At 41.2% G+C, this 16,110-nt stretch overlaps 1 protein-coding gene across 1 annotated transcript in view; it reads right to left on the minus strand.

Moving 5' to 3' along the window:
• The window catches only part of LOC138388048 (serotransferrin-like), a 54,104-nt gene that overhangs the window by 10,719 nt on the left and 27,275 nt on the right, over positions 1-16,110 (minus strand). The window contains 6 exon segments of the mRNA XM_069475409.1: positions 737-831; positions 1,374-1,547; positions 1,550-1,620; positions 11,830-11,845; positions 14,287-14,470; positions 15,865-16,049. Coding sequence (XP_069331510.1) covers positions 737-831; positions 1,374-1,547; positions 1,550-1,620; positions 11,830-11,845; positions 14,287-14,470; positions 15,865-16,049 — 725 coding nt within the window.

A 16,110-nucleotide genomic window follows, 5' to 3' on the forward strand; every position in this document is an offset into this window, starting at 1 on the left:
GGTCAAATAAATGAATGCTGTTTGCAAAAGCTAAAAAGGACCATATTGATTTTTTTAACTTGTAGAAAACTCTAATTAATCGCAAACTTCATTCCCCTCTCCTCAATGTAAGAAAAAACAACATTACTTTCAGAAGACAGTGGCCAAATTTACCGACCTTCTGTAAATATTTTAACCATTAAAAATGATTTGTCATTGTAGTCTTTTAGTGAAAGGGAAATAATATATACTCTCAAAAGGATGAATAAAAAGCAGAAAACTTCTATTTGCCATAGTAAAACACACTCAGTTAAAAATACTAAACATATTAAAAATAAATATTAATGAAAAGAAGCCTAACTAGCCCAGTATGTCAAAGAAAGATCATTCTTTTAAAAAACGTCTTTGACAAGCTCTCAGAAGGGTTTGTTGACCAGGGAATTATAAGCATATAGGTTACTGGCTTCTATGTCTTCAGCTATTCTAGAATGAAACTAGTTACATAAAATCCTTAAATGTGATAAGTACTAAGTGTCAGCATCTAGCAAGAGCAAAAAAATAGAAATGGTCAATAATTCTAGTTTATGGGTTTTCCAAGAGTCTTTTTATCCTGCTAGGTCAAGAATTAACTCCCAAATTTCCTGGCATAGTTTCTTTTACCAAATAAAGCATGAGATGACAGGCATACTGGGATGCCATAAAATTTTCTATAAAGTTTAACACAGGTGTTAACAGAGGTGTAAATCAAAGCACTTACCCTGACAAAGAGCAATGTTTTCCCGGAGTCACACAGACCAACAAGAAGAACCGCTCTCTGACTGCTCCTTCTGCTCCGGATGAACTTCCAAAACACTGTGGAACAGAGAACAAAAACCAAAATTACGCCTTGATAATCAGTAGTATGTGTGCATGATTGTTACCACTATCATAACCATTACTGTCGTTGTTAGGGACCCACTGAGTGCCAGCCACTAACAACTGTCACTTTTCTTTGCAATCCTTACTGTGGACTCTGGTGCTATTTTATCTTATTACCTCCGTATCCCCTGTACCCAGCTCGCAAAAACAGGAAGCTCAAAGTTGGTGAGCTCAGCAGGAAGAGTAGTGGAAGGAGGGAAAACGCGCGCTCAGGCTTAACAGGGACGGAAAAAGAAGAGTAACCCGTGTCCCAAGGACCAGGATGTCACTGCGGGGGTCCACTGGGATGCCACTTTAACACAGAGCTGCTGCCACTAGTTCAGGCAAGAGGGTGGGGCGGTAGAAGGAGTGAGTCTCACTCTCTGGACGCCCCCAAGGTGCCATCTCGACCCCACGTCCCCGGCCTGCAGAAGCGCAGCCGAAATACGGACCCCTGCCCACCCCGCACCCGCCATAACCACCGGCCGCCTCTTTACCCAGCGTCAACAGCACCGCAAAAACCGCCACCGCTACTGACAAGAGCGTCGGATCTGTCTGTTGCAGCTCCTGCCGCAAGGAGTCTAGGTAGGGCTGGAAGGTGCCCCCGGCACCGCTGCCATCCCCCACGCGGCGAGAGTCCGCGGAAGCCATGGATGAGACGCGTGGTCTCTGGTGCCGCAAAAGTGACGTGGCCCTGGGCCCTGCGCAGGTGCGGGGAGCGGAGCCTCACGGGAGTGGTAGTTCCTAGACTGTTTTCTCTCTTTCAGGCCGCAGGGGCTCCAAGTGCCTGATGGGAGTTGTAGTTCTCTGGTACGCCGTGCTCCTATAAACCGCTTATTTGACAAGAGACACACTTATCCTTTAAGATATGTGTCAGTCATCTCCGCCTTCTTCATGGCTATTGAAAGAATGATGAAATCAATAAAATGAATGGCTCCCAAAATTTCCGCTGAGGATTTCCAATCGGTCGCTAAGTGAGGTGAGACTTGTGAGGAGCTCAAACATCCTACAAACATTTAATCTGAATTTAATGTGGCAAAGGCTGTGACAGATGGACGTGCAGTATGATATGGGAATATATAAAGGGACTAGGAGTCCCCCATGAGTTCAGAAAAAAGCTGCTGTAAACTGGAACTGTTAGGCTTTGCAGACAGTTAAAGTAAAAGGCACGGTGTGGAAGAAAATGAGTACAAGCCAATGACATGCCAGGAAACACAAGTAATTCAGTGTCCCTACACTGTAAATCTAGGGCTGAAAACTCCAACGTCCGCATTAAAGGAAGCAACCAGGAAAACCAACGCTCAGGAGAGCTGGTGACTGAAAACTGCAGTAGTCATTCCCGCCGAAAGAGGGCAGACCCTACTGAGCCAGGTAGGTGTTGTGGGACCTAGGTGGCCAGTTCTTCCAGCTTTTGAAGAGAAGCCATAAAAGTGGGTTTTTATGGGAAATTTTCCACTTTTAAAATTTTGGCAGGTAACTGAAAGCATTCAAAAACTTGTGGCCCCAATAAAACATTTCTGATGGCCTCCAGTGGCCAGCCTGCAGGGTCTCAGTTTGCAGTTTTGGTCATTAAACAGGTGTCATTTTTTTAAAATATATGTGTGATTTAATTTATAGGTATGACCAAGTAACAACATGGCGATGTCAAGGTCATTGAAACATGGAAAGAAGTTTATTACTCAGAGTTTCACATGGCCGCTGTGCAAGTTGTCAGAATCAAAATGGTGTCACTTGTGTTTAAAAAACCCTGAGAAATGGAGCTGGAGAAGGCCATGAAGGGAGGGTTCTCATGCACAAATGCCTGGTAACAAAAACTATCAACATTGCACAACGTCCATCACAACTTTACACACAAAAATACTTCTATGAAGACATCTTCCCAGAAACTGCCTGTCCAACCTTGGACTAACAATACCCTTGTTATTGATCCTTGTAGCCAAGGATAATTATCTCAAAACAATTATGTAATCCTGTTCATTTTTCCTTTAAAAACCTTTGTCTTCCTTTACCTCCCTAATATGCACGTAGGTTACTAAGGTCCTTGTATTCCCATTGCAATGCCTATTCCCAAATAAACATTGTTTTCTTTTAGAGAGTCTCGCTCTCTGTTACTTAGGTTGACATCACGTGGGGCCACATAAAACCTCAACACACACGGGGACCAGGAAAAGAGAGAGGAACTTGGATTCTGCCTTTTTTACTAATGTGTCAGGGGGAAGCTAGGCAGAGATATTTTTGATTAAGCAGGAAATAAAACATAGATATTAGGGTTTATGTTTGGAGGGTTCAAAATATGATTTAGATACACCCTCAAAAGCCAGGCCACAGGGAAAATGTAAACAACTTTGGCTGTTAGTTTGACCTTGTGATCAATGCATGCAAAATCTTCAATTACAAAATCTATTAGAACTGTCATTTAAACAAGACTGGCAGTATATAAAGCTGGAAAGATTGGCAGGAACCAGACCAGAAGGGATTTTGTGTGTTGTGCTGAGGAACTTAGAGTTTATCCAGAATGCATTAAGAAGCTTCAGGCCGGGCGCGGTGGCTCACGCCTGTAATCCTAGCACTCTGGGAGGCCGAGGCGGGTGGATCGCTCGAGGTCAGGAGTTCGAGACCAGCCTGAGCAAGAGCGAGACCCCACCTCTACTAAAAATAGAAAGAAATTATATGGACAGCTAAAAATATATATAGAAAAAATTAGCCGGGCATGGTGGCGCATGCCTGTAGTCCCAGCTACTCGGGAGGCTGAGACAGGAGGATCGCTTGAGCTCAGGAGTTTGAGGTTGCTGTGAGCTAAGCTGACGCCACGGCACTCACTCTAGCCTGGGCAACAGAGTGAGACTCTGTCTCAAAAAAAAAAAAAAAAAAAAAAAAGAAGCTTCAGTTGTGGGTGACATAGATAATTAGCAGATCTATGGAGAAACATAACTTGAGAAAGAGAAGACTACAGGCAGTGAGACCAGTTAGGGTCTCTTGCAGTACTTAGGAAAAAGATGCTTAGGTTCTCATAAAGGGACAAAAGGAGCTATGGAAAATAGGGTGCAAATTTGAGAGATGTCTAGAAGTTGAAATGTATAGGTTATGATTAGTTGGATATGGTGAGTTAAGAAGAAGTGTTATCAAAGTTGCATCATAGGCTGTTGGTGTGGGTGACTAGGAAGATGAGAGTGCCATTAAATGGATTAGGGACCTCAATGGAAGGGGGTTTGGTGCTGTGGACCCAGTGGAAGGGGGTAGCCAGAATGAAAATTGCCTCTTCTTTTTATATGTTGAGTTTCAGGTGCTTCTGAAAAATCTAAAAGCTTATTTCAAGTAGGTAATAGAGTAAGCAATGTGAAGTTCCACAAATATGTGCTAGATTTTCATTTTGGAGTCAAGAGTAAACAAGTGGTCATTAAAATCATGGAGAGCATGAAGAATGAGAATGAGAGGGGAACCCACAAAGAAACCTAAGAAGGAAGAGTCAGTGACACAGAGGTAAAACAGACATGTCCTAGAAGTGTTCAGTAGCATCTTTTGTAGCAGAGTGGCTCCTATGATGAGGCTTTGAATGAGCAAGAGCTCAAGGGAATAAGTAGCGGGGGGTTAGGGGACAGAGTGTGGGAATGGAGGCAAGACTAAGAGGGTGGGAAAGACAATGGGGAATGAGAATAATTTCTAATGTTAATGAGTACTTCCCGGTGCCAGGCGTTGTTCTAAATACTTTTAATGTATTAATTTGTTTAATCCTTACAATGACCCATTATTCCAACTTTGCAAAGGGAAAAGTAAGGCAGAAGTTGAGTAATTTCCCCAATGATACATTGAAGGGGCAAAAGTGGGATTTGATCCCAGGCAGTTGGGCTTCTGCATACTTAACAATATGCTCTAACACAGTAGGATTCATTTTCAAGGCATTTTATTGATAAAGGTAGGCAATAGGAACTCCAGATCAAGGAATAATGTTTAGGATGTGAAGTTTAAGTAAGTAAACCAACTAATTTATTTTAAATTACCATTGTCAATTAAAAATATCAGAACTGGCAGCAATCTTGCCACATTGTTTTTCTTTTCTTTCTTATGGTCCTAACCCCTGCTCTGTATCTACCACTCAACACAAACATACACACACACCCCTTACCGCTTTCTAATCACCATTGATTCCTCTTTAGAAAAATAACTATTTGGATTCTACCATTAGACCTCCCTGTTGGGAACTAAAGGGAAGAAGGAAGGGCCAGACATGGAGGACTCTGACCAGAACTGTCTTAACTGTCTGCGGATATTCGGTCAGAGCTTTGTGAATGAAAGAGGGCTGCCATGGTGGAGAAGCTGGGGAAGGAATACAGAAGGGTTCAAGAAGACACAGACTTTTTTTCTTCAGTATGTTTCCTGGGCATTTTGAAGGCAGGAGAAATGTATACAGCTTCCACCCTTAAGTGAGAAGGTGGCGCTACCATTCTCAGGAATGAGAGCAGGAGGAGATGGACAGGCTGCTTCCCTATGCTCACACATCTCCACCAGGAGCCCTGTGGGGATGAATGCAGAGGAAGGACATGTAGATACTGACTGCTGCTTGCTGAAAAGCATTTTGCTCTTGATTCCAATAGCAGATGGAGAGTTATAATGAAACTAACGTATTCAGGCAATTTTCCCTTCTCTTCCATAAACTAAAATGACCCATTCACAGGCACATTCTTCTGTCTGCTTCCCATAGCTCCAGTGGACAGTGGAACACATCTCAGACCTGGGGGTACTAATCAAGAGATTCCTCTGCTCTGACTTATCTCTTCATCTCTGTTTCTTTACTAAATTTTTAAACAATTAAAATAATGTGTGTTTATTGTATTAAAAACTCTAAGCAATATTGAAAGCCACAAAGAGGAAAGCCACAAATCACCTCCATTTTTCTACCTATAATATCTACCATTTGTCTGTACATATATACTGATGAGAAGGCAATATGAATAAAAGAAGTAAATAAAAAACAAATTATTTAAAAAGAGATTATAGTATGTGCTACTATATTCCGTATCCCTAAAACAATGCTTGGTTTATGGGAGGCATTAGTAAATTGTTGAGTGCATGATCCCAGGCCTGCTGTGTTCCCTGCGGTGCCCCAGGCTCCTGACTGTGTCTGACATCCTCCTTTCTCACATCCCGGCCTTAATAGGTATACTGAGGACATGTCACCCTAGCCTAAGAAATTTTATTTAATTTTAGCATCTCAGAGAGTGAGGTGTGCTGGTAAGAATGGCTATATTTGAAAAGAGGAGCTATTTAGGATTTTCTCTAACATCATTCAACATTCTTAATCCGGTACTCACAAGTGGGACCAGTTCCCGTCATCTATCAATCATACTTTGTCCATAGACATCTGGCAAGACATCTCAGGCAGCTCCCTCCTGTCATTTAAAGAATAGAAGCGCTAGTACTCTGGGAGGCCAAGGCAGGAGGATCGCTTGAGCCCAGGAGTTTGAGACCAGCCTGAGCAAGAGTGAGACCCCATGTGTACTAAAAATAGAAAAAATTAGCCAGATGTGGTGGTGCTCGCCTGTAGTCCCAGCTACTTGGGAAGCTGAGGCAGGAGGATTGCCTGCTTGAGCCCAGGAGTTTGAGGTTGCTGTGAGCTAGGCTAATGCCACAGCACTCTAGCCCAGGCGACAGAGTGAGACTGTTTCCAAAACAAAAGAAAATAAAAAAAAGAATAGAAGAGGAGGAAGGCAAGTCAGTTGCCAATGCAAGAGGTCCTAAAGTGCTCCCCTTCAGAGCTGATTCACTCATCTAGTTTGCACCAAATCTAAGATTTTTCAGTTCCTTCTGATACTCTGGACATTCCCACAGCATGCATTAAACAATGTAACCATCGCTTTTCAGGTGTAGGCACAGGCAGGACCTGGCTTAATTCCCAAAGTGCTGGATCTTAGCTGGCACTTAGTTTGCACTTCTCTAAATTACTTGAGCTGGGAAGGAAACACCTGGAGGTCCTGGGTGCTCCCTATCTGTTGATGGAGCAGCAGAGGGTGAACAAATGTTGCTTTATCTTTCCAGGACAGGACAGTGATTTAAGGCCAGGGCAGAATGTAGCCCTGAGCCTCAGGCACAGGCTGCCTGGTACTATAGATGGACTGTGCCACACATCTGGGTTCTTCCCTGGGGAGAGAAGGAAGATAGCATCAGCTCCAGCTGTGCCAGCTTTACTCAAAGTGTCCTATGATCACTGCTCGCTGGCATGTGGACATGCACATGCTGGTGTTACAGTGATGTGGACGAGCAGTACCACCATGGTATTCTACAAGGGAATGGTCAACTCAACTTCCATTCATCCTTCTCGAGCTTCTGCATCGGATGGCACTCTTCCCTTCACATTCAAGGATAACCTCTTGCCTGTTGAACAGATAAGGAGTCTTTTCTTCTGCTTTTAAATCATTCCTAATATTAACAGAATGTAGCTGGGACCTTTGGGGGTTATCTGGACACATTTCCCTCAGACCTTAAAACATACAATTTCATAATACCAGGAGGTGCGAAATCCAGACTATTTCACTATCAAGCTTCTCCCTCCGAGTCACTTGAAAAAAGTAATTGAAGTAACAGATACTTATTTTGAGAAATCAAATGGTATATAAAGGTACAAAATTAAAATAATTATTCTTCGCTGAGTCCTTCCAAGGCTACTGCTTAGATGTAACTATCCTTCCACACACACACAAGCATATGTGTTTATGGTTTCTTAATTCAAATGGATGATTATATACTATTTACATGTTGTTATGAAACATTTCTTTTACCAAACCATCTTTCCGCAGCACTTCTTATAGCTCTACTTCATTCTCAGTAAATGCTGCAGAGTATCCTAGTGTTTAGATATATCCTAATTCACTCTAGTCTTCAAGTGATGGAAATTTAGGATGTTTTCATTTTTTTCACGTTATTATAAACACTCTGTGAGGGTACTTCCATGGGATATATTCCTAGAAGTACAATCAGGAATAAAGGACATGTGCATGTGAAGGATAATAGATTTGGCCAAATGTCCCTCTAGAGAGATTTCTCCAATCTGGATTCACATCAAAAGTAGGTAACAGTGACTGTTTTCTCTATTCCTTCCCCACCTCTAGGTGTTAGCAGCTTTTTAATTGTAGCTGAACTAAAAAAAAAATGCATGTTCTCATGCATTCTATTTCTTTAATTATGAGTGAGTCATTTCATATTTTAGATGAGTGTTGGCCATTCGTATGTAATCTAGTAACTGTCTTTAATATTTTTTTGCCTTTTAAAATCAGGTTGTTCATCTTTTATACTTATTTCTAAGTGTGTATTAACTTTTGTTATTTCTAAAAATATTTTTCCATTTTATTTGACTATTTATTTTTGTCTTACAGAAGCTTTAAATTTTGTATGATCTGAAATTTATCAATATTTTCCTTAATTGCTATTAGGTTTGTGTAATGCTAGAAAGCTTTTCCAAATACTATATAAGAAATATGTTAACATAGTGATGTTTTATGGTTTTAATTTTATATTTAAATCTTTGATAGGTTTGGAAGGTTTTTGGTTTAAACAGTGAGCTAAAGATTGAGGAGATTTTCTTCTGCTCCAAAATTTTCAGCCACATTGTTCCTAAACAATTTAGTGAGTAGCCTGTGTTTTCCTCCAGATTATAATGTCACCTTTATCATATACTCAACTCTCATTTACATTTAACATCTAAAATTTTTATTCTGCTTCATTATTTTCATGTGACTACCATACTTTCAAATTTATCATTATACATTTTACTTTATTTTTTAAAATAAACTTTATTGTTTATATTTAAGGTATACAATATGATGTTATGGGATACGTATAGATAGCAAAAACGTTACTGTAGTGAAGCAAAGTAACATATCCATCATCTCACAGTTACCCATTCTTTTTTGTTTTTGTGGCAAAAGCAGCTAAAATCTGCTCATTTAGCATTAATCCCAAAAACAGTACAATTTTATTATCTAAACTGTAGTCCTCATGTTGTACATTAGATCTCTAGATTTATCCATCCTACATATCTGCTACTTTGTATCCTCTGACCTATGTCTCCCCATTTGTTGCCCCCTGGTTTTGCTCTCTTCTCTCTGTATACCTGTATTTGAAATTCTTTTTAGATTCCACATATAGTTAATATTTTCCATGCAATATTTTTCTTTCTGCCTCTGGCTCATTTTACTTAGTGTAATGTCCTCCAGGTTCATCCATGTTGTGGCAAATGGCAAGATCTTGTTCTTTTTTAGGGCTGAATAATATTCTAGTGTGTGAGTACACATACCACAGTTTCTTTATCCATTCTTCCTTTGATGGATACTTAGGTTGTTTCCTTATTTTGGCTATTGTAAATAATGCTGCAATAAACATGGTAGTACATTTTCATGGGAGTGTATCTTTATAAGGTGGTGATCTCATTTCCTTTGAGTATATGTCCCAAAGAGGTATTAAAAATACCTTTTTTTTTTTTTGAGACAGAGTCTCACTCTGTTGCCCAGGCTAGAGTGAGTGCCATGGCGTTAGCCTAGCTCACAGCAACCTCAAACTCCTGGGCTCAAGCGATCCTCCTGTCTCAGCCTCCCGAGTAGCTGGGACTACAGGCATGCACCACCATGCCCGGCTAATTTTTTCTATATATATTTTTAGCTGTCCATATAATTTCTTTCTATTTTTAGTAGAGATGGGGTCTCGCTCTTGCTCAGGCTGGTCTCGAACTCCTGAGCTCAAACGATCCGCCCACCTCAGCCTCCCAGAGTGCTAGGATTACAGGCGTGAGCCACCGCGCCCGGCCTAAAAATACCTTTTATAAAAATGCCTTTTATTAGAAACCTCCATAATGGCTCTACCTACCTACATTCCCACCAATAGTGTACTGTTGGCACACCCTCCCTTACATGTTATCTTTTGACTTTTTGATAATGGTCATCCTAATGAGTGTGAGGTGGTATTTCACAGTGGTTTTGATTTATAGTTCCCTGATGATTAATGATGTTGAGCACCTTTTCATATGCCTGCTGGCCATTTTTCTTCTTTGGAGAAATGTCTATTCGGGTCTTTTCCCCATTTTTTAATTGGGTTGTTTGTTTTTCTGCTATGGAGTTGTATGAGTTCTTTAAAAATTTTTATATCTTATCAGATATGTGGTTTGTAAATATTTTTTCCCAACTGCCATTTCATTTTGTTAATTGGTTTTTTTTTTTGCTGTGCAGAAGGTTTTTAGCTTGATGTAGTCCTATTTATTTATTTTTGCTTTTGTGGCCTGAGTTTTTGGTGTGTTATCTAAAAAATTATTGCTAAGGCCAAAATCCAGGAGCTTATTATACATTTTAATAGCTGAAAGAGCTAGTGCACTCTCATTACTTTTTCTCAGAATTTTTCTTATCTGTCTCACTTAAGTTTTTTGTTGTTGTTGAGAATTAGTATCTTTTTGTCAAGTTAAAAAAATTATATATTGATCAATTTAGGGAGAATTGGCATCTTTACATATTGAGTCTTCCTATCCAAGGCAGTATGTCTTTTTTTACATTATTTTTTACTTCACTAAGTGTGGCTGAAATGTTTTTTTAAATGTAGCTTTTATTAGTTTACTAAATGATACATTTCATTTATTCTTATTATTGTTCTAACTCACTATTATTTGTATAAAGGAAATTTGTTTTATATTTTAATTTTTTCACTTCACTGAATTTTATTTTACAACTTTTAATACTTTATTATTTGGTTCTCATGGATTTTCTATGTATACAAGTATTACTTACAAATAATAGTAATGTTGGTGTTTCTTTAAATATTATGTCTTATGTAATTGGGTTAGCCACAAAACACTGTACAATAAGATTGGTAGTAATCAATGTTTTTTTCATGTTCCTAATTTTAGTGGGAATGCTTCTATTTCTTTACCATTAGGCATATATTAGCTTTTGTTTTTGTATATATAAAGTTATTGCCCAGTAACACCAGTCTATCCAATTTTAGTAATTAATTTAATAATTAAAAGTGGATGTTGAATGTTATTGTTCTAGCCCTATTGCCTAAGATTTGAGGTCCATGCCTGGAAAATAACAAAATTAGGTTTATTGACCCATTGCAATGAGACAGACCACATCCCAGAGGAACCATGGGGCATTTCGCCAAAGGACAAGAGGAAATTATTATAGGATTTGGGATAAAGGTGGAGTTTAGGTAAATATTAAATAAAGAAGAATGTTGATAGGCTCAGAACAAAGCAGAGCTGTGTGTAAAAAGCCCACATCAGGTCTGCAAAATAGACCCAGAGTCCTGCTTCCTTGGATACTAGAAAGTTAAAAGAGATATGGAATGTTGTGTTCAGAATACCCTTATCTGCCATTCTGCATTTGAGTGTAAATTGAGACTTTGGTAGGAGTTAGGAAAAGAAAGGAGCCAATTGAAGGGCAATTTCAAAGGCAAAATCAACAGAACTTGATAACACTGGATGTGGAGTGAGGAAAAACTGAGTTGAAATTTGACACCTCCGTTTATGGCCCCAGCAATTGGGTAGATGACCATGTCTTCAGCTGATGTGGAATATATACTGTAACAACAGTTGGTTTAGGGAAGTGAGAGAGGGAAGGGCAGGATGGTCACCTCAGTGTTTGAATTTTAGCGTTTCTGATTGCTGTAAGACTCTACAGTATAGATCCATAGGTAGTAGGATGTATAAGTGTGGGGATGGTGGAGGTTGGGGTCACAACTATAGCTACAGAGGCCCAGGAGTCATGAACATTGCTGAAGGAGGGCCTGCAAAGTGAGAGGAGCACTGATCAAGAGGAGAACTCAGCCAGGTGCTTTGCGAGGCCAAGACAGGAGGATCTCTTGAGGCCAGGACTTTGAGACCAGCCTGGGTGACATAGCGAGATCCCATCTCTACAAAAAATTAAAAATTAGCCAGGCATGGTGGCACACACCTGTAGTTCTAGCCACTCAGGAGGCTGAGGTGGGAGAATTGCTTGAGCCAGGAATTTGAGGTTATGGTCAGCTATGATCATGCCACTGCACTCCAGCATAGGCAACACAGGGATTCTGTCTCTTAAAAAAAAAAGAGAGAGAGAGAGAGAGAAAAGAACTCCAGGAAGATTTTCCTAAGGTTTCCAGGCAGCTAGGATGAGCCCACAGCGAAGACTACAAAAGAACAGAGAGAGCAGCAATCAAAGTATAGAACTGCCACATCACGGAAACTGAGAGACGGAGTTCCAAGGAAGAATGAGTGGTTAACCGTATCAAGTGCAGGAAACAGGCTCAGGAATGAAAGAACTGAATTGGCTTAACCATTGGCAGGTGGATAGTGACTTTTGCCAGGGTAGCTTCAGGGAAGAGGGTGGAGCAGAAGACTAAATTCTATGTACTCAGTCAATACTAAGTGAGAGGCGGAAAAATGAGAAGCGGGCTGAGAAGGGGAGGAGACAGGGCAGTATTGCTGTGGCATCAGGCTCAAGGGCTGATTTTTAGCAAAGGATTTATTGTTTCACTTTTCCAACCAGTCAGAATCAGAACCTCTGCTCTGCCTGATGGATTTCTTAAAAATATCAAATAAAGTTGAGTCTTCTATAGTCTTTCTGCACTCACTTGAGCACTTGATCTCTTTAACTCATTCCACATCCTCCTTCCTGCGGCTTCCCTGGAACACACACACACACACACTTGATTCTATCATAATGGCCACACAGACCCTTTTAGAAAAAATTCCTCCTTGGATGCTGCCAGGAGGTATGGCTGTGGCACTACACAAAGCTGTGGGGAAAGACCAGACGAATCTTGAGCTCAGAAGGAAGGGCTCAGTTGCATAGGTCAGATAGTCAGATAGTATAAAGAAATCCTTCTTTTGGAATTATTTAGGAAAGAACGGAGGTTTTGCAATATAAAATCAATAATAATTTTTATTTTGTGTCCTGTGCATGTGGCAACACAGCTGTTAAGACAGACATGGTTAGCACAAACCACTCCAGCTAGCAAGACCAGGGAAAACCCTTGGGTCACCTGAGCTCCCATCTCCACCTGGGTGGCATCCCCGCCTCTTGGATTTTAAACTCTGTGGAAAGTGCAGGCTTGCAGGAGTCCTGTGGAGCAGAGCAGAAAGGTAGGACATTAAAAATCTTCCCATATTTATTTATGAACTGAACAGTTAAGTATAGTACAAAGGTGCTGCGACTCTGCTGACCTCTTCTGTGATGCATGCACGGGGCCATTTCCGCAGTGTCCTTCTCCACTTGCCTGCACAGCTCCTGTGCCTAACCCCAGGAGTACCCCACACCCAGGCCGTAACATGATTTCCCCACCCTACAGCATCCCCCACCTATTTCTTAGGGGTGGGGCTCACCACCTGAGTTCAAGTGGCTGGAAGTTGCCCAGGAAGACTGTCCTCCCTGACCTCTTTAAGAGATGAGGAACTGACATAATAAAAGCACCTGGAATGTGCTCATTTCTGTGCTGGGGGCTAGGGATAGAACAGAGACCAGCAGAGCCAGACTGTCTCCCCTTGTGGAGGACACAGGTTAGGTAAATATCAACTTGGTTCTCACAACAATGGGCCCGGACAAGCACATTGCTTACATCAGAATCACATGGGGGTAACTTCTAAAATGCAGATACCTGACCTAGCACAGACTTGCTGAATCAATACCTCCAGGGCCTGGAATCCACTTTTGTAATAAGGACTTCGAGTCACTTATCCACACACTGCTGCTGAAGATTAACCTCCCTACACCACCTGTTATTCCCCTACATCGTCCAAATGCTTTCAAGTGATTAAGTTATGCCCAACATACTGCAAAGGTGTGTTTTATTCTATTTCAATTCTTAGAAACTGGTGTTCCGGATGAGTAGTATGCATGGCAACTTTATAGTTACCAGAATCTATCACTGTCGAAACTCTCTAGAGCAGCGCTTTTTGAAAGAACTTTCTATGATGATGGAAATATTCTCTTTGCTGATCAATATGGAGCCACATGTGACTGTTGAGCACTTGAAATGTAGCTGGGTGGGACTAAGAAAATAAAATTTTAATTTAGTTTAATCTTAATTAATTTAAATTTAAATAGCCACATCTTGCCAGTGGCTACCATATTAGACAAGGCAACTTTAATAAAAAAGTTTGCTATAGATCAATGGGTATGTGCACATAAACTTCTTCATTTTCTTGGAAATAAGATGGAATTCTGCATGTCCAATAAGTTCACTGCCTTCATGCCCTGAGCCTGTGTCCCCCTTACAGTCTGCCCTTACCAGCTAGCCTACCATACGTGTGGGGCTTAGGTTGTTCTCTCCCTGTTTCATCTTGTCCATGTGGTCATATCCTGAGGACCACAGTCTCTTCCTCCCTTTGTACCCACCACCCCAGAACACACCACCGTATTTGGCCTGCAACTTCCCCATGCTGTTCCTCCTACTCACGTGAGGTTGAGCATTTTTTCAGGTTACCAACAGAGGTAACATATTCTTCTCCTAAGTATTTTTCATATGTGGTTTTGTCTGGAAGTTTGGCCAGACATACAGTGTTGTCCTTGAACAGAAGATCCTTAGTTTCAGACCGGAACAAACAGAAATCGTTCATGCATGAAGTATTTCCAAACTTGATCTGTAAAATGGACAGAAAGTGCATGAGGACCTTTGGCCTTGAGCAGCTGGGAACACATGAATCAGAGAAGGATGAAAGCTCTGAACCAGCCCTGGGCAAAAAAGGGAGCTACAGAGTATGCCTCTAGAATTTTTCACCTTCCTCACCTGCTGTTTACCCACTTGGGGCCCCAACTTCATGCTTTCATGACACACCCAAATGTTCTGTAGGGTCCCTGGTCCCACCTTCCTCTGAGAAGTCCCTCCCACCCACCTGCCCACTCCTATCTTCTCTGATCTCTCTTCTTCACTTCATTAGTAATGTCCCTAAGAAATAAGAGGACAATAACATGTCCCCGCTGATGTTATTGTCAAAGAAGATACTAAACGTGAGCCCTCCCAGAAGAGTGGTAGAGATAGTTGTTAAAAGTTCATGTTAGACTGCATTTTGAATTCTGTCTTGGATAAGCCACTTACCTTCTCCAGGCCTCTTAAAGTCGTAAGTGAAATGATGATTGCAAAAAGTTTAGCATTCCATATAGCAGCTAGGAAATGTTCATTAAATGCTAATTGTTGTCATCATGTGCCTTAAAAGGACTTCTGAAGATATGCTATCTTAATTTTTAGAAAAAGCTAATAGTGAATCAACAGGCAAGGTGCTATACTTTAAAAGGAAGGTGATGTGTATGTATAGAAGGGCCTTTGGGATTGGAATACCAGCAGGGCTGGTCCTGAGGTGGTTGTTTCCCTCGGAGAGCAGGCTCTCCAAGGGTAGGGGTCCTGGGTTTTTCAGACTGTTGAGAACAGTGTTTAGTCTGCTAGACAAGAGATATAGAAATCCATTCTTCATGCCTTATATCAAGGAATGCTGGGAAACAGGATCAGTCTTCTCCTTCATCTTCAGGAAGGACAGAAATGAGGGAAATTAGGGTACCCCTGAGCAAGGTGAGGGAGAGCAGGAAGGCAGATTCCTGGAAATGTGGATCAGATGGGGACTCATCTCCAGTGAGCAGGAGTTAGAAGCAGAGCCAGACCTGGGAGATCTAGTTCCATAGTTACACAGCTAGCGTGTTTTGACCACTTTCTATAGACCAGGCATTCTCCTATGCCATTTGGGCACATTTCTTCACATAATTCTCATATTAACTAAGAAGCAGGTAGAAGTATTATTACTCCTATTTTGTATATGAGGAAACTGAGGCATGGAGAGGTTAAGTAATATACCCAAGATGGCACAGCTAGGAAGCTATGGAGCTTAAATTTGAACACAGATATTCTAGTCCACAACGCATGGCTTCCCAATTCTGGTTTTCAGAGACAGAATGCTTGAGCCAGGGCTGCACTTAGGTGTGAACTTTCCAAAATAACCCCCACCCATCTAGGAAGAAAGGGTGGGAGGCCCTGGCTGGTCTGTACCTGCTGGCTATTTAACACCTCACGGACACAATGTGCCTTTTCTTTCCGTGAGACCACAGCATGATTTGGGCCTCGGGCCAGGTGGCAGCTGCCAACATCTTCCACAGACTTCCTGGAACCATCAAGGCACAGCAACTTAAAGTCATCTTTCTTCAGATCCTTAGCCCATGCGTCAGTGTTATTTCCTGGAGACAGAAAGGTGGTGAATCAGCCACAAATGATGGAGTACCCACGCTGGGGTTATAG

Source organism: Eulemur rufifrons, chromosome 7 (assembly GCF_041146395.1).
Source record: "Eulemur rufifrons isolate Redbay chromosome 7, OSU_ERuf_1, whole genome shotgun sequence".
NCBI lineage: Eukaryota > Metazoa > Chordata > Mammalia > Primates > Lemuridae > Eulemur > Eulemur rufifrons.